The sequence below is a fragment of the Saccopteryx leptura genome, chromosome 2 (genome assembly GCF_036850995.1).
Source record: "Saccopteryx leptura isolate mSacLep1 chromosome 2, mSacLep1_pri_phased_curated, whole genome shotgun sequence".
NCBI lineage: Eukaryota > Metazoa > Chordata > Mammalia > Chiroptera > Emballonuridae > Saccopteryx > Saccopteryx leptura.
This window is the reverse complement of record NC_089504.1, coordinates 66,474,322-66,494,362: the sequence shown is the minus strand read 5'-3', so window position 1 is coordinate 66,494,362 and position 20,041 is coordinate 66,474,322. Positions and strand designations below refer to the sequence as shown.

Genomic DNA, 20,041 nt, shown 5'->3' with positions numbered 1-20,041 from the left:
CATGCCGGGTGGATCCCGGTCCGGCGCATGCGGGTCTGTCTGACTGTCTCTCCCCGTTTCCAGCTTCAGAAAAATCCAAAAAAGAAAAAAAAATTTTTTCAGTGTTTTGGTTTTTTTAGCTCTTTTGGTTTTTGCGACACAGACAGAGAGTCAGAGAGAGGAACAGACAGGGACAGACAGGCTGAAAGGAAGAGAGATATAAAGCATCAATTCTTCATTGTAGCATCTTAGTTGTTCATTGATTGCTTTCTCCTATGTGCCTTGACCAGCGGGCTACAGCAGAGCAAATGACCCCTATCTCAAGCCAGTGACCTTGGTCTTTAGCCAGTGACCTTGGGCTTCAAGCCAGTGATTTTGGGCTCAAGCCAGTGCCATGGGGTCATGTCTATGATCCCACGCTCAATTCAGCAACCCCATGCTCTGGCTGGAGAGTCCACACTCAAGCCAGCAACCTCAGGGTTTTGAACCTAGGTCCTCTGCATCCAGTCTGATGCTCTATCCACTGCATCATCGCCTGGTCAGGCCAGTTTATTTTCTGTTTTGTTTTTTTTTTTATTTTGCCTACTCTATACTAGATTATCAAGTTTACTACTCACTGATTCACTCAGTCAGCACGGTTCATTTCATCTCTAAAACATTAAGAAATGACTATGTGGGTATGAACATGTGAGTAAACATACAGGAGACACACTGTATAAATACTGGTACACATACTACAATTCACTTGCTAGTTTAGGAATGCTAAAATGTTGCGTGTGGGAGTATTTTTTTCCCATTAATTCTTAAATTTAGTTCATCATCTCCTCCCTTCATGATACCACAGCAGGTGTCCTATTGCAATGAGCACAACTCAGCTGGATCCTGGCAGGTAGAGAATGGCTTATCAGTGTTTAACATGGTTCCAGTTCCATCACTCTGAGCCATGTGAGAACACAGCCTGCTTCTCTCCTTTCCTCGTCTCACTGAATCTCATTATTTGTAATAGTGCTTGGAAATGAGACACCTCCTTGTACTACGTGATAAAAGAAAACGCGCCCTCCTGCACTGTTTCTAGTCCTACAAAGGTGGGGGGAGAAGGTAGGAGTGCTGTCACTGGAAAAGGAAACCACTGTTACTGCTTCACTAAATCCCACCTACAGTCCTTCATACTCTACCTAGAAAACCTTGCTCTTGGCATGTTGAAGAAGAGCTCCTGTTTCTACTGAATGAGACTCGCTTTTATACCTCTACAATATTTCAAGAAAAATGTCAGTCTCAGTTAGCCAAAACGTAAGGCAAATTGACTGCTACTCTGTAACAAACTGATTTTTCTTAAAGCATAGGGAAAAAAAAGAATAAGTCCCTTTTATTATAAGACTAAACAATCATCATTATTCCACATCATAGAAGAAGCCGGAAAGGGTAATACACATAATCTAAAAAGACATTAGCTATTTGTTAAATATATTTTTCATATATATGGATAAATATGTACAAATACATTGAAAGGAGGGGAAAATAACACAGTTACTCAAACTATGAAATGATTGCCTAAGGGGGGGGGGGGGCTGGCTTAAGGAGGAAGAGTGCCTTCTCACATAGCAGATACCACGCAGAGTCCTTCGTGTAGACCAGCAACGCTTCACTGGTGTTCCACAAGAATTTTTAAAACATACAATACCTGACTATCTAGTCAAGGGCACTGATCTCCTTTCCCTTCAACTGTCAAAGAAAAGAATGACAACAGCCAACACAACAGCAGATATCCAGTGTAAATGAATCTAAATTAATCCTATTTTTTTGTCAGGTCAGCAACACGTATTTTTTGGTATGCCATGTAACTTTAGTAACTAGTTTCTACATGCCATGAGATGAAAGAAGATAAAAATCACTGAGATACGTTATCTCTTTTCATAATCATTATAACCCTATTAAGTACATGCTATAATTATTATCCCATTTTCCAGATGAAGAAACTGAGGCTCAGAAAAATTGTGTAATTCAGCCAAGTGACAAAATCAGAAATGAACTTGGAAAGTTTAATTCCAAAGTCTGTGCTACTCTGCCCCATCTTACATTATCATCACCAGAGATAATAAGAGTTCCTTGGTGAGCACAGTGTCGTGTTTACACACCATCTATCAAGGTGAAAGGGAAAGTGGCAGTATCTCATAGGAAAAACTACAACCATCAGCCGGCCCTCTTGTCACTGGTCTCTCACCATCTGAGGACAATCGTCCTGCCATTTCCCACGGAAGTCAGAAATTTGTCCATCCTCAAAAGACCAGATAAAGGCCTGGCGCACCTAGTGATATACCAAGTAGTATTAGGGAGCCACAGCCTAGAAAGGTGGGCAGGACACATACCTCCTCCTCCCCAAAGACTGAAAAGGACCAGTAAGCCCCAAAGACCTCCATCCTGGGAAAATGAAACAATCCCTCCAGTACTGCTACTTCACATAACCCCTCTCCCCAAAGAATAGCTTGATCAATACCTATCACCAGCCCTAAAGCCATAGAGGTTTCTCTGTCTTGGGGGACTCTACTCCTCTACCCGCTAATATTCCAACTTAAATAAAAGGGCCCAGTCAAGCTTATGCCAACAACCTAAAAGAAACACTCACTGATGAATGTGTCGACACTGAAAAGCCCACTGCCCAGAGGTGTCTGCAAGTAAGACAAAGTCCCAAAGCGATAGTGGCCCCTGGGGGGGCACAGCCTCTGATTTCCATGCACGCAACAGAGCTGTAGCCCATCACCAGCTCCTCTCCGCACCCAGGGACGCTGCCCACAGTGCACATCAGAGTCATGATTTTAGTCATAGGTAAAAGTATGTGAGTATTCCAATGCTGAGAGCATCCTCATCACACAAGTGTGTGTCATGATGACTGCCACATAGGCAGCCTTGTGAGTGACAGAGGCCACCTGAAGTTGGAGAAAGATTCTTGGTCCCTGAAAAAATTCTACTTCAAACAAAGCCAAAGCAGGGCGGGGTATGGGGGTAGAGGGTACTTTAAGGGCCTGAGATTAAGAAGAGGTAAAGATTTAGTAACAGACGAAGAGCTTCTAAGGTAGAAAACAGCAATGACTGTGGAAAGAAAGTCAAACAAAAAATTAATATGAGAGTTGAGCTATTTTTTAATGTTTCAGCAAGTACCTGAGGACTTAATCCCCCTCCAACTGAGAGAGGGCTTTTATTTATCTGGTCAAAAGATTTTTTTCATTTCAGCCTCTTCACATAAAAATGCTCATGTTCTTTAATAATTCTGACCCAATAACTACCCATGGACACAAAGAGGGCTCTAACATATACAGGGTCCTACAGAACTACATCTTTAAAAATACTCCAAACTAGCAATATCTGCTTATTATATCATCAGGCAATTTTATCCATAATGAAATCTCAATTGTATCATGTCTGTGTTTAGAAGCAACATACTGGTACCATAATCATTGATTCTAACCAACCAAACTGCTCATAATAACTGCTTTGAATTCTTTTTTAAAAAAAATACACATAAATTATGTTGCTACTATAAAAGATTCCATTGTAGAAGTACTACACCTTATCTTGTCAAATATGCTACATTTTATTATCAGTAGTTATAAGTAAACTATAACAGCATGAAATCTCTAGTAAATGTATCCTGAAATGAAAGTAACTTGAGCACTATTTAGATACATAATTATGTTATAAAATATGAATGTGAATTTTTATCCCCACATACTAAAAATTCTACCTGAAGTGAGAACTATATTAGCTTATGTTAAATTTTTCTCAAACATAAATACTACACACAAGAAATGAATTTGTTAAAGAGTAACACTAATATACCTTATCAAAGGGAATACCATATTTCTTCAATACTGAGGGAGATATCAGCGTCATCTTGTGGCGAAGAAATGCATCACACCCTTGAGAACTGCTTGGGAAAAAACCTAAATGGAAATAATAAATATAAGCAGTAATGAATCAATTAAGGTAAAATTTCAGATAGTTTTTTTAAGCTTTGTGCTGATATTCAATTTTTTTATTTATTTATTGGTTTTAGCATGAGAGGAAGAGGAAAAGAGAGAGGGTGGAAGGGAAATTAGAGAGAGAGAGAGAAACATAAATCTATCTGTTCCTATATATGCCCTGACTGGGATTGAACCAGTAACCTCTGCACTTCAGAAAAATACTCTAACCAACCAAGCTATCTGGCCAGGGCCTGTGCTAATATTCTTACAAAACGACAGTTTTATGCAAAAATAGACCAAGTTTACCACCAAAAAAAATCCCCCCAAAACAAAAACAAACAAACAAAAAATATTGAACCGAAAATTAGAATCAGAATTCTTAAAAATTATCAGATATATACTTATATAACCAAAGGTTGACCTTTCATATAAAAAGATCTACCAAGGGTTGTTGTCATAACATATGAAATTATTAAACCTGAAAATTCTTCAATTTGTAACAAATTTAAATTCAACCTGCCTAATATATGACTAATAGAGTAGCAAGGGAGGTTAGTAGAGGTAAATAAGTGTATTAATAGAGAAATCTTTAGACTCTTAGAAATGATCATTCAAGAAGCATTTATCTCATCTGATTGGTGGTGGCACAGTGGATAGAACATTGACCTGGGACGCTGAGGTCACAGGTTCAAAACCTTGAGGTCACTGGCTTGAGCATGGGTTGCTGGCTTGAGCATGGGAATCATCAGCATGATCCTATGGTCACTGGCTTAAGCCCAAGGTTGCTGGCTTGAGCAAGGGGTCACCGGCTCGGCTGGAACCCCCCAGTCAAGGCACATATAAAAAGAAATCAAGGAACAACTAAAGTGCCACAACTACAAGCTGATGCTTCTCATCTTTCTCCCTTCCTGTCTGTCAGTCTCTGTCTCTATCTCTGCCTCTCTCGCTAGCATAATTAAAAAAAAAAAAAGTAGCAGCACTTGTCCCAATGCCTGGCATACAGTACTCACAGAGCAGTTTCCCACCTTTCTTACTTTTTTTCTGATCAATTTTAACAGTTTAACTGCTACTATTTCCTGAACAACTTCCCAACTAGCACCAAATACTTGGAAACCTGCCTCACCAACCTGTATAGGAGTAGTTTTGAAAAGGCCTTTGAATGTGGAAGCTAAACATGCAGCAACCCCTATTTTGTACAGTATATTACAAATCAAAACAGTCTTTTTCTCCATTGCTGACTTCAACCCTGCAGTTCTGTCGGAGGCAGAGTCTCATTTAACTCAGCTATGCAAGCTAGAAGAAAAGGAACATGCTGGATGCTCTGCTCTTTACCTTCCTCTCTGAGTGGGAAACTATCACACTGAGGAGAGAGGGCAAGCATGCAGACGAAGAGAAGAGAAACTTTAAAAAGACAGGAGAACCACACAGAGAGAAACCAGAAGGAAAACAGAACTCACCAGGAAAACATGTGCACTGTTTGTGAGTATAGGGGAAAGAAGCACAGATTTTATTTAACTCCTCTACAGCCAAAATAAAAATAGAACCACTGGAAATGTTACCTCTCTATGTGGCTCACTACACGCAAATAGATCAAGAATATGATCAATTTGAAAAAAGAATTACCAGCACTAATTAATCACATATCAGCTTAATATCTTTATTGTGGGTTTTACAGAAATATTTTTAAAGTAAATAAGCCTTTATTGATGCCACCATCAAGTGTGTGAGACCACAGATAATCGCAAAGAAACAAATCAAAAAACCAGGAAAGAGCCATTAGGGTAACCACCTGCAAAAAGCAGTGCATTTTGCTTAAGCATCTGAACCTGGATTTTTAAACAGAAAAATAGAAATATAAAAAAAGCACATGCCAACAGAAACATCAGAAATACTATCATATATCAATGGGAATAAAAGGAATGAGTTTGCCTCCTATGGTCCTTTAATGCAGTTCTGTTTATGCTTCATATTCATAACACATAAATAAAATAAAGCATTATGTCAAATAAGCAAGTGTTTGAAAGAATGCAGGTTTCAGTGAATGGAAAGAAAGTACCACACTAATGTAATGGCACAATACAATGTCCTGAGTCCTACATCATAGAGTAAGTAACAGCGAGGAGGTCTCCACGCACAAAACTCATGGCAACATTTTAATAATACAGTTTAAATGGATCTATCAAACTTTTCAAATCTGTAACTTTGTGCAGCACTAAATGAATTACATTTTAAATTAAAATCAATGAAGAAAGAGGGGTCTATTTAATTTTCTTTTGATATGGATTTGTAATCAGAACCTGAACAATATGGTGACTGGCCATAAGTTAATTTAAATTAGAAAACCACCGAAGGAAGGTAATTTGCAGTATATTAAGAACTCAACATTGGTTTAAAATTTATATTTACAACAGGCTATCAGAATCATATTTTATATCACCCTGGAAGACACCTCATAAACAGCACAAATTATATACAAAGCATGTATGTCAAAATGAATTTTACCTCAAGTTACCTGCAGAGGTATATAGTTCATATCCACCCACACTCCATAGTCTATAAAAAGTATTTTATTCAACATCTACACAAGCCAATATAACCAGAATATTATTAGTTACAGTATGATATTTTTAAAAACTCAGAACTATGCTGGCTAAAGAAATGTTAGAATCTTTCATAATAAATTTTTAATAAAACAACTCTTGTACGAAAAATAATCAAAAAAACTCTGATAGAAAAAACATTTAACTAAAAATTCAACTTAAGACTACCAGTTTTTTAAGAGTCATAAAATAAAGAGAAAAAATTGTATGCATTAAAATTTTTCAAGTAAGTTCTTTAAAATATGCCTTTCAGAACCATTTTTTCCAGTCTTATATTTAATTACTTTATTTTTTTTGTAATCAAGTGAGATGCAAGGAGGCGGACAGACACCCGCATGCATCTCAACCAGGATCCACCTGGCAACCTCTGTCTGGAGCTGATGTTCTGCCCATCTGAGGCCACTGCTCTGTTGCTTGCAACTTAGCTGTTTCAGCGCCTGAGGCAGGGCCATAGAGCCATCCTCAGTGCCTGGGGCCAACTTGCTCATTCGAGTCATAGCTGTGGGAGAGAGGAAGATGGGGGTAAGGGGGGAGAAGCCGATGGTCGCTTCTCCTGTGTGCCCTAACTGGGAATTGAACCTGGGACTTCCACACACCAGGCTGACACTCTACTGATGAGCCAACTGGCCAGGGCCACTTGATTTTTTTAAGTGTTGAATAATTTATTTAGAAGAAGTATTTTCTAAAAGTTATCATATTTTAAGTACTGTAACATTCATTAAGACTTTCCAGTTTACTGGTCACACAATGGGATAGTCCACTCTTCCACATTCTTGAAGATCAAGAAGTTCCAATGAAAAAACAGTTCTACCCTGAGCTCTCAGTCATGCAATAGTCAGCAGGCGTCCCCAAACTACGGCCCGCAGGCCGCAATGTGGCCCCCTGAGGCCATTTATCCAGCCCCCACTGCACTTCTGGAAGGGGCACCTCTTTCATTGGTGGTCAGTGAGAGGACCACTGTATTTGGCAGCCCTCCAATGGTCTGAGGGACAGTGAACTGGCCCCCTGTGTAAAAAGTTTGGAGACCCCTGCTAGTGGAAACAGCAGCTAGCTACCACTGCCACACCTCACATGCCCCACAGTCACCAGGTAATAATCCAAGTGGAGAAGAACACAGACAAACCTGGCACATCTTTCTACTTGTATCATGACAAATCAATTGGTTTATTTTTACATAAAAAACAAATATACTAGGGAAGCAAGATACGAAATCTGCATAGGTGTTGTGGGATGGTGGGGTTGGCTCCTCTCCTGTAGGGATATTTTGGTGGAAGCATTTGAGAGGCAGCCTAATGTGAGATACAAATTATGCTATGAGATTTTATAAATTTTATGCAATTTCTTCTTATAGTCACTTAACACACAAGATTACTTGAGCACCAATTTTCCTCTCTCCTTTACTGCTCCCAACAAACACACACCTCTTCTTTGGTATTAAGGAGTAGAACTAAGTTTTAGATCAATGATCAAACTGTTTGAGTTATTGGAAGCCACCTTCATCTTATCCACATGGCCAGTAAAACAGAATAACAGTTGTTAAGACTTAAAGTTCAAATATGAACTAATAAGCAAAATAGAGACTCACCCATGCAGGCTAACACTGTCAGGGTGGGAAGGGATGGGGAGCTAGGTGGGGGAGATGAAGAGATTGAGCAAAAAATTTTTAAAAAGAGAAAAGGCTCATGAACATGGACAACAGTGTAGTGAATGCCAGGGGAGAGAACGTTGGGGGAGTGGATACGGGCAAATAAATGGTGATAAAAAGAGATTTGACTTGGGGTGGTGAACACACAATATCGTGTACAGATGATGTGTTGTGCAGTTATGCATCTGAAACCTGTATAATTTTGTTAACCAGTGTCAACCAATAAATTCAATAAAAAGGATTTTAAAAAAGAACAAGTGTAGCCTTGCAGAGACATGGATTTGAAACAAAATTCTAACACTCATTAGCTTTGACTAGAGTCCCATAATCTCTCAGCTCCTCAAGTTCTCCATCTACATAATGAGGATGCTATTGTTACCTTCCTCACTGAGTTCTTTTATTTCCAGCTTTATTGAGATATAACTGATGCTATAATATCGTATAAGTTTAAAGTATTTAGTATAATAAGTTGATATGTGTAAATACTGTGAAATGATTACCACAGTAATGTTAACGTTCATCACTTCATGTAGTTACAATATTTTTGTATGTGATGAGAAGTTTTAAAATCTACTCTCTTAGCAACTTTCAATACAGTGTGGATAACTATAATCATCATACTGTACAGTACATCCTCAAAACTTATCTCATAACTGGAAGTTGTAGCTTTTCACCACCTTCACTCATTTCACCCACCCCTTGCCTCTGGCAACAACCAATCTGTTCTCTGTATCTATAAATTCAGGAATTTTAGATTCCACATATATGTGAGAACATATAGTATTTATTTTTCTCTGATATTTCATTTATCACAGTGCCCTCAAGTTTCATTCATGTTGAAGAAAACAGGTAGAAGTTCCTTCTTTCTCAAGGCTGATATTCCATTGTGTATAAGTTTGTGTAGGAGCATATATATGACACATTTAATTTATCCATTCACCTGCCAATGGACAGGTTGTTTCCATGTCTTGGCTATTATAAGTAATGCTGAAAGGAACATGAGGGTACAGATACCTCTTGATGACAGTGATTTCATTTCCTTCAAATATATATCCAAAAGTGAAACTGCTGGATCTTATGGTAGTTCTACTTTTAATTTTTTGAGGATCCTACTGACTGTTTTCCATAATGGCTATCCTCAGTGAATCTTTATGGAAAGCCAATCAAATAATGCACAGAAAACTTAGCAATAGTCAAAATGACCTAAATGTCCATCAATTGATAAACTGATTAACAAAATGTGGTATATCCATACAATGAAACATTATTTGGCCATAAAATAGAATCAAGTACTGATATAAGCTATAACAAGGAAAACATGCTACATGAAAAAAGCCAGTCACATATTATATGATTCTAAGTATATGAAATATCCAGAAAAAGAAGACAATAACTACCTGAGGTTGAGGAGGGGTGGGAAAGAACAGAGAGTGACTGATTCATAGATATGAGGTTTGCTTTTAGGATGATGAAAATCTCTTGGGATGACGTCAGAGTAATGGCGGGGTAGGAAGCGATACCGATAAATCTCCCCCAAAACTCAACAAGATCTTCAACCAGAAACAGAAAAACCTATACTTGGAGCTTCACAAGTAAAAGCTCCAAGAAGAACACAATAAAACCAAATTTAAACTGTGACAACAACAAAAAGAAAGAGGGGGAGAAGATGGAGATTAACAGTAGCAAAGGACGATGGAGTGCAAAAGTACTCACAAAATAGTTCGCTACAATGAACAGGGTAGGGACCCTTTTCATTATTCAAAGGTAACCACCATTGAAAAAACCACCACAGAAGCACATGAGATAAAAAAGATAGCAACAGTGGAAAGATGTATGGAATACAACCAAATAAAAACAAAAGATAGAAAAACAAAAGAGAAGGATCAAACAAGACACAAAACTAACAGAAAGCAAGATATAAAATGGCAATAGGGAACCCACAAGTATCAATAATTACACTAAATGTAAACGGATTAAACTCACCAATAAAAAGGCACAGAGTAGCAGAATGGATTAAAAAAGAAAATCCAACTGTATGCTGCCTACAGGAAACTCATCTAAGTAACAAGGATAAAAACAAATTCAAAGTGAAAGGCTGGAAAACAATACTCCAAGCAAATAACATCCAAAAAAAAGCAGGTGTAGCAATACTCATATCGGATAATGCTGACTACAAGGCAGGAAAAGTACTCAGAGACAAAAATGGCCATTTCATAATGGCTAAGGGGACACTGAATCAAGAAGACATAACAATTCTTAATATATATGCACCAAACCAAGGAGCACCAAAATATATAAGACAGCTACTTATTGATCTTAAAACAAAAACACAATCATACTTGGAGACCTCAATACACCGCTGACGGCTCTAGATCGGTCATCCAAACAGAGAATCAACAAAGACATAGTGGCCTTAAACAAAACACTAGAGCACCTGGATATGATAGACATCTACAGGACATTTCATCCCAAAGTGACTGAGTATACATTTTTCTCCAGTGTACATGGATCATTCTCAAGAATTGACCATATGTTGGGCCACAAAAACAACATCAGCAAATTCAGAAAAATTGAAGTTGTACCAAGCATATTTTCTGATCATAAAGCCTTGAAACTAGAATTCAACTGCAAAAAAGAGGAAAAAAATCCCACAAAAATGTGGAAACTAAACAACATACTTTTAAAAAATGAATGGGTCAAAGAAGAAATAAGTGCAGAGATCAAAAGATATATACAGACTAATGAAAATGACAATACGACATATCAGAATCTATGGGATGCAGCAAAAGCAGTGATAAGAGGGAAGTTCATATCACTTCAGGCATATATGAACAAACAAGAGAGAGCCCAAGTGAACCACTTAACTTCCCACCTTAAGGAACTAGAAAAAGAAGAACAAAGACAACCCAAAACCAGCCGAAGAAAGGAGATAATAAAAATCAGAGCAGAAATAAATGAATTAGAGAACAGAAAAACTATAGAAAAAATTAATAGAACAAGGAGCTGGTTCTTTGAAAAGATCAACAAAATTGACAAACCCTTGGCAAGACTTACCAAGGAAAAAAGAGAAAGAACTCATATAAACAAAATCCAAAATGAAAGAGGAGAAATCACCACGGACACCGTAGATATACAAAGAATTATTGTAGAATACTATGGAAAACTTTATGCCACTAAATTCAACAACCTAGAAGAAATGGATATATTCCTAGAAAAATACAACCTTCCTAGACTGAGTCAAGAAGAAGCAGAAAGCCTAAACAGACCTATCAGTAGAGAAGAAATAGAAAAAACCATTAAAAACCTCCCCAAAAATAAAAGTCCAGGCCCAGACGGCTATACCAGCGAATTTTATCAAACATTCAAAGAAGACTTGGTTCCTATTCTACTCAAAGTCTTCCAAAAAATTGAAGAAGAAGCAATACTTCCAAACACATTTTACGAAGCCAACATAACCCTCATACCAAAACCAGGCAAGGATGGCACAAAAAAAGAAAACTACAGACCAATATCTCTAATGAATACAGATGCTAAAATACTAAACAAAATACTAGCAAATCGAATACAACAACATATTAAAAACATAATACATCATGATCAAGTGGGATTCATCCCAGAATCTCAAGGATGGTTCAACATACGTAAAACGGTTAATGTAATACACCATATCAACAAAACAAAGAACAAAAACCACATGATCTTATCAATAGACGCAGAAAAGGCTTTTGATAAAATACAACACAATTTTATGTTTAAGACTCTCAACAAAATGGGTATAGAAGGAAAATATCTCAACATGATAAAGGCCATATATGATAAACCATCAGCTAACATCATATTAAATGGCACTAAACTGAAGGCTTTCCCCCTTAAATCAGGAACAAGACAGGGTTGTCCACTCTCTCCACTCTTATTTAATGTGGTACTAGAGGTTCTAGCCAGAGCAATCAGACAAGACAAAGAAATAAAAGGCATCCATATCGGAAAAGAAGAAGTAAAGGTATCACTTTTTGCAGATGATATGATACTATACATCGAAAACCCCAAAGAATCCACAAAAAGACTACTAGAAACAATAAGCCAATACAGTAAGGTCGCAGGATACAAAATTAACATACAGAAGTCAATAGCCTTTCTATATGCCAACAATGAAACAACTGAGAAGGAACTCAAAAGAACAATCCCCTTCACGATTGCAACAAAAAAAATAAAATACTTAGGAATAAACATAACAAAGAATGTAAAGGACTTATATAATGAAAACTATAAACCATTGTTAAGGGAAATCGAAAAAGATATAATGAGATGGAAGAATATACCTTGTTCTTGGCTAGGAAGAATAAATATAATCAAGATGGCTATATTACCCAAAGCAATATACAAATTTAATGCAATTCCCATCAAACTTCCAATGACATTTTTTAAAGAAATAGAGCAAAAAATCATCAGATTTATATGGAACTATAAAAAACCCCGAATAGCCAAAGCAATCCTAAAGAAAAAGAATGAAGCTGGGGGCATTTCAATACCTGACTTCAAACTCTATTATAGGGCCACGACAATCAAAACAGCATGGTATTGGCAGAAAAATAGACACTCAGACCAATGGAACAGAATAGAAAGTCCAGAAATAAAACCACATATATATAGTCAAATAATTTTTGATAAAGGGGCCAACAACACACAATGGAGAAAAGAAAGCCTCTTCAATAAATGGTGCTGGGAAAACTGGAAAGCCACATGCAAAAGAATGAAACTGGACTACAGTCTCTCCCCCTGTACAAAAATTAACTCAAAATGGATCAAAGATCTAAACATAAGACCTGAAACAATTAAGTACATAGAAGAAGACATAGGTACTCAACTCAGGGACCTGGGTTTTAAAGAGCATTTTATGAATTTGACTCCAATGGCAAGAGAAGTGAAGGCAAAAATTAATGAATGGGACTACATCAGACTAAGAAGTTTTTGCTCAGCAAGAGAAACTGATAACAAAATAAACAGAAAGCCAACTAAATGGGAAATGATTTTTTCAAACGACAGCTCAGATAAGGGCCTAATATCCAAAATATACAAAGAACTCATAAAACTCAACAACAAACAAACAAACAATCCAATAAAAAAATGGGAAGAGGATATGAATAGACACTTCTCCCAGGAAGAAATACAAATGGCCAACAGATATATGAAAAGATGCTCATCTTCTTTAGCTATTAGAGAAATGCAAATCAAAACGGCAATGAGATACCACCTCACACCTGTTCGATTAGCTGTTATTAGCAAGTCAGGTAACAGCAAATGTTGGAGAGGCTGTGGAGAAAAAGGAACCCTCATACACTGTTGGTGGGAATGTAAAGTAGTACAACCATTATGGAAGAAAGTATGGTGGTTGCTCAAAAAACTGAAAATAGAACTACCTTATGACCCAGCAATCCCTCTACTGGGTATATATCCCAAAAACTCAGAAACATTGATACGTAAAGACACATGCAGCCCCATGTTTATTGCAGCATTGTTCACAGTGGCCAGGACATGGAAACAACCAAAAAGCCCATCAATAGATGACTGGATAAAGAAGATGTGGCACATATACACTATGGAATACTACTCAGCCATAAGAAATGATGACATCAGAACATTTACAGCAAAATGGTGGGATCTTGATAACATGATACGAAGCGAAATAAGTAAATCAGAAAAAAACAGGAACTGTATTATTCCATACGTAGGTGGGACATAATAGTGAAACTAAGAGACATTTATAAGAGTGTGGTGGTTACGGGGGGGGGAGGGGGGAATGGGAGAGGGATAGGGGGTGGGGAGGGGCACAAAGAAAACAAGATAGAAGGTGACAGAGGACAATCTGACTTTGGGTGGTGGGTATGCAACATAATTGAACGACAAGATAACCTGGACTTGTTATCTTTGAATATATGTATCCTGATTTATTGATGTCACCCCATTAAAAAAATAAAATTATATAAAAAAAAAAAAAAAAAAAAAAAAAAAAAATCTCTTGGAACTAGATAAATGTGATGGTTACACCAAACTGGTATTCTAAATTCTACTGAACTATACACTTCAAAATGGTTAATGGTTTATTTTAGGTTACTTAAATTTTACCTCAATTTAAAAAACTTAAGTCTCTTTGACACACAGTATCACTCAAGAAATAATGACCATTATTATTATTATCTTGATTACTTACACCATATTGACTCTAGTCATATTAATTCAGTGAATCTTGGTTTTGCACCATCTCTGCAGCCTGCTAGCTGAAAAGGTGAACATCAGTATGAGCTAACTGGAGAGTTGCCCTAAAAAGTCAATGGTAACAAAGCCTAAAAAAAATCATTTCATTCCCGCTTGAGTGGTGGTGGCACAGTAGATAAAAGTGTTGACCCAGAACACAGGGGTAGCTGGTTTGAAGCCTAGGTTACCAGCTCTGAGCACTGGCTTATCCACATAGGGTCACTAGCTTGAGCAGGGGAATCATCCAAAGCTCACCAACTTAAGTCCAAAGGTTGCTGGTGTGAAAAGCCCAAGGTTGCTGGCTTAAACAAGGGGACACTGGCAAGGCCGTAATCAAGGCACATACAAGAAGCAATCAATGCACAACTAAAGTGAAAGCAACTACAAGTTGAGGCTTCTCACCCTCTCTCTCCTTTCCTGTCTCTCTCTCACTCACTCTAAAAAAAAATCTCATTTTCTTAGGCTTTGTGACCAAACATACCAGTGCTAGTCACAAGTAACAAACTTCTCCCCGTAAAAAAGTTGTAACAGCCATGACCGGTTGGTTCAGTGGTACAGCGTCAGCCTGGCATGTGGAAATCCCGGGTTCAATTCACAGCCAGGGCACACAGGAGAAGCGCCCATCTGCTTCTCCACCCCTCCCCCTCTCCTTTCTCTCTGACTCTCTTTTCCCCTCCTGCATCCAAGGCTCCTAGGGAGCAAAGTTGGTCCAGGCACTGAGGATGGCTCCATGGCCTCTGCCTCAAGTGCTAGAATGGCTTCTGTTGCAATGGAGCAACGGCACAGATGGGCAGAGCATCGCCCCCTGGTGGGCGTGCCACATGGATCCCGGGCATATGCAGAAGTCTGTCTGCTGCTGCCTGCTTCTCATTTCAGAGGGGAAAAAAAAAGTTGTAACAATCAAGCACAATGAGAGTTAACATTGATTCATGCTCTACTTTGTATTCACCCGTAGATTCTTTCACCTTTCCTCTAACTCTGCTGTTTTAAAAATTAAATATTAAATTTTAGTCTGGATTTCATATTACTAAAAAATAGGCTTCAATATAAAAATCCTATAAAACTAAAAAGACCAAACTGATAAGATAATCTATTATTTTACATTCCAAGCTATAGAGACTAGCAGAAACAAAAACTCTACAACTTATTCCCCTCATACCAACTCCTCTCTACAAGGAGCATACTAGTTTGTATGATAGGTAGACCAGTGAGCTCCCAATAAAATGGTATCTAATTAGGCAGTGAAAAGATTGAAAGAACAGTTTGAAAAAACACTACATTTGTACTAAATTATTAAATATTAAGAATACATACATTTCCACTTCAAATAAACATTCAGAAGTTAGAACAAACTGCAATATTACACAGGATTTATAGAACAAAATAACTTAAATATATATTCCAAGGAAAGTCAACTCCTGTGGTTCGAGCATCCAAGAAAAGGGGGAGAGCAATAACACAAAGCTACAATAGCCTACTCAGTAACTCAATTTTTAAGGACTGTAGTTTGTCTATGCTATCTGCAAACATAGGATACTACTAGCTGTCAATTCCCTAACAAAATAAAGTCAGTCCTTGCATACTAAAGAGTGTGTAACTCCAGAGATACCAACAGAGCTGTGAAACCCTAAAACCACCCCATAACCACCTTTGCTAAGACTGCCACAATACTGCCGGAGCTGTATAGCAGAAGGAAGTGTAGAATCACATAAGCCCTCTCAAGGATCAAGACACGTCCAAGAATGCCCTGTATTCAACATAAAAGTGATCATATGTAAGAAGCATAAGTCTAAGTAAAAATAAACTAGATTCAAAAGTCTACATATCATATAATTCCATTTTTATGACATTCTAGGGACAGAAATCAGATTAGTGTTTACCAGTGGCTAGGGGGAGGGATTAACACAAAACGACACAAGAGACCTTTATTGGGACACTGTTCTACATCTCAATAATCGTGGCAGTTACAGTACTGTATATATTATCAAAACTCAATATATTCAAAGGGGGTGGCTTTTACTGTAAGTGCATTTTGTCTCAACCAATCTGATCCTCCCCAAAATATAGTTTTTAAATTGTGTTAGAAATAGAGCAGATGTGCTCTAAAAAGAGTGTGTACTTTCTGTCAGATAAAAAAATTTCCAAATTATCAACTGGTTTACATTTTCTAATATATTAGCTATTACTAGAAATTCTTTTTAAATTCCAATCCCATAGGACAAACACAAACACATGCTGTAGCTATTAAATCACCAAAGTTTCAGCCTTGGAAAAAGATTTTAAAAATTAAAGTTTAGTAAGTTTCTATGGATATATAAACACTAGTTTGGAGAAGCTGAAATCACTTATTAATCACTTAGGAAAAAAAGAAAGGAAGAAGGGAGAAAAGATGGAGAAATCAGACATATATAATATATGTCCACACTAGCAGTAGATTATGATAGAATTATTAAATGGTTTTGCCATATTCATATAACTATATGAGCTTAAAATGTAACAATTCTACAAACAAATGTTGAGAGGGAATAAATGACAAAAAGGATATGAAAGGATTGCTTCTGTGGCAAATGCTTTTAGATAGCATTTACACAGGAAAGCGTATTAATAGAATAAACCAATGAGCTGCATTACATGGGGAGAAATCTGGTCATTTTTACCCACATTACCACATAAGAGGTCACTATTAGGTGTTTAAGCTATAGTTGGCCTCTCCTTGCCTCCTGCTGTTCATGGAACAATTAATTACTTAGGGTTAGGTAGAAAATCACCACCTTGCTGGCTTCACTCAGCTCCAGTGGTAGAAATATAGGAGGACAGCCAGGAGAAATCCATATTGATCATGGTATCAAGAAGGATTACAGTCTTCTAAATACTTGCCTCATGTTTTTTCTCCTGAACACAGTGCATTGTGTAAGAAACCATTTCTTTCCATTTCAAGCTGATTGGCAATTTCCATCCAGTTTAACAAGTATATACACAATTACATGTGGTTTTTTACTACATCTAGAGATCACTGTGTTTCAGTTCCTGCCTTTTTCATGGCTTCAGGGATCCCTTGACAGCACAGATAGACCACACATATCAACTGATCGAGTACTCTCTAGGCCAGGGGTCCCCAAACTTTTTACACAGGGGGCCAGTTCACTGTCCCTCAGACCGTTGGAGGGCCAGACTATAAAAAAACTATGAACAAATCCCTGTGCACACTACACATATCTTATTTTAAAGTAAAAAAAGAAAATGGGAACGAATACAATATTTAAAATAGAGAACAAGTAAATTTAAATCAGCAAACTGACCAGTATTTCAATGGGAACTATGCTCCTCTCACTGACCACCAATGAAAGAGGTGCCCCTTCCGGGTGTGCGGCGGGGGGCCGGATAAATGGCCTCAGGGGGGCCACATGTGGCCCGCAGGCCATAGTTTGGGGACCCCTGCTCTAGGCTATTCACTTTGGACTCAAACAAGTGACAGTCAAACTAACCAGAATTGGTCTGGCCCAGCTTCCTCCGTGCAGAATGAAAGAATTTTTAACTTCACTCCATGGTAATTCTTCCCTACTAACTGGTATTTCCTTCCTGAATTATTCCTCCCCATTTTCTTTTCTTTTTTGCTTCTTTTTTTTTTTTTTTAATTTAAGTGAGAAGAGGGGAGATAGTGAAAAAGACTCCCACATGCACCCTGGCAAACACCATCTGGGGCTGATGCTCGAATACCTAGCTACTTTTAGCACCTGAGGCTAACATGCTCAGACCAACCAAGCTATCCTCAGTGCCCAGGGCCAATGCTGACACCAATCCAACCACAGCTGCAGGAAGGGAAGAAGGAGAGAAGGAAGAGATGGAAGACAGAAAAGCAGATGGTCACTTTTCTTGTGTGCCCTGACCGGGAATCAAACCTGGGATATCCATACACTGGGCCAACGCTCTATCCATTAAGCCAATCAGCCAGGGTCCCTCCCCATTTTCTACGGTCAATTCTCAGAATGTTATTTCATCCCTCATTCAAATTATACTAACTTGATATGAATTACATATTACTATCCAATGCCTAAAATCTTACTATAGTAAAATAGAAACATGGCTGGCTATAAAATATTCAAAAATTTAAACATAGACAGTGACATCTAATGTGAAATTATGAGGAAATTAAGTTTAGGGATTGTCTCACCATTCTTAGTGCAACCTGACTGATAGTAAAATGAAATCAAGCATACCCTGACACACCATACACTGATCTCCATGCCTAAAGCATGAATCAGGCATGAAGGCAGAGGATTTATCACAACTTCTTTAATTTTTTATGGATTAAGGGGCCTCTTAAAATTGACTGCTTATAATCAGAGGTATTTCATTTATTAGCCTTTCAAAAGCAGACATTTTAATATAATATTTTCGGGCTATCAGCTTAAATAAATGCTTAAGAAAATAATGCATTTACCAATTTGAGAGCTTATAAAAAGAAGTACATTCTCCTAATTCTGAGACAGAGGTATAAAGAACAGGTCAATTTAGAATCTGTTCATAGAATTAAAAATCACTCATCGCCTAACCAGGCAGTAGCTCAGTAAATAAAGTGTTGGACTGTGATGCAGAGGACCCAGGTTCGAAACCCCGAGGTTGCTGGCTTGAGCACAGGCTCACCAGCTTGAGCACAGGGTCACTGGCTTGATCATGGGATCATATTCATGACCCCATGTTCACTTGCTTGAAGCCCAAGGTCGCTGGTTTGAGCCCAAGGTAGCTGGCTTGAGCAAGGAGTCACTCGCTCTGCTGAAGTCCCCCCCCCCCCACCGTCAAGGCACATATGAGAAAGCAATCAATGAACAACTAAGGTGTCACAACAAAGAGTTGATGCTTCTCACCTCTCTCCCTTCCTGTCTGTCCCTATCTGTCCCTCTATCTCTCTGTCACAAAAACAAAAAACATTTATTGCTACTCTTCTGACATCCTGACAGCATTTCTTTTGAAACAAGCCTTTTTAAGGGATATGAAGATAGAGTCCCAGAAATGCATATATATGCCCAATTTTGAATCTAGTTTCGAAGAATCCACAGAATGCCTGTATCCCCACCACAAACACTGCCCCATCTCCCAAAGCAGGATCCCTGCATGTCAGGCTAAGAATCTACTCCACAGGCTTCAACTCGGGATCACTAGTCATTTAAACACAAACACACTACCACAGTCACTTTTTAAAAACCATGAACTAAATTAATCCTTAATAATAATGATTCATCTGTTCCTTTTTGCTGAATGTTGCTTTTTTAATAAGTCAAAACTAAAACCCTTGTTACAAGTAAACAAAAGGACCTAAAAGAATCAATGTGTTCACTTCTACCACCCTGTCACTTCAAACAAGATTCCTGCTGATCATTCACACTTTTAAAATCAGGTGCACGAAGTCCTAATTCACATATTCTTTCCCTAATAGCCAAAATTTTTACCAAAGTAAGTCATATTTAATTGTTATTAAATATTGCATTTTGTTTACAATAAAAAGCCAACTGGAACACAGTCCTTTTGGACATCCCCAATTGTCTTTAACCCATATTTTACTTAACTTAATAGGAGAGCAAAGATAATATCTTATATCTAAAATGGAT

The 20,041-nt window shown here is 37.8% G+C and overlaps 1 protein-coding gene across 4 annotated transcripts in view; it reads right to left on the bottom strand.

Moving 5' to 3' along the window:
- KDM4C (lysine demethylase 4C) overlaps positions 1 to 20,041 on the bottom strand; it is a 465,676-nt gene that overhangs the window by 326,366 nt on the left and 119,269 nt on the right. For all 4 annotated transcript variants that reach the window (XR_010749215.1, XM_066368119.1, XM_066368120.1 and 1 more), the window contains exon 7: positions 3,814 to 3,917. Coding sequence is in view for 3 of the 4 variants with exons in the window: in XM_066368119.1 (XP_066224216.1) it covers positions 3,814 to 3,917 (104 nt within the window). In the remaining variant the exon portion in view is untranslated. The remainder of the gene's footprint in view (positions 1 to 3,813; positions 3,918 to 20,041) is intronic.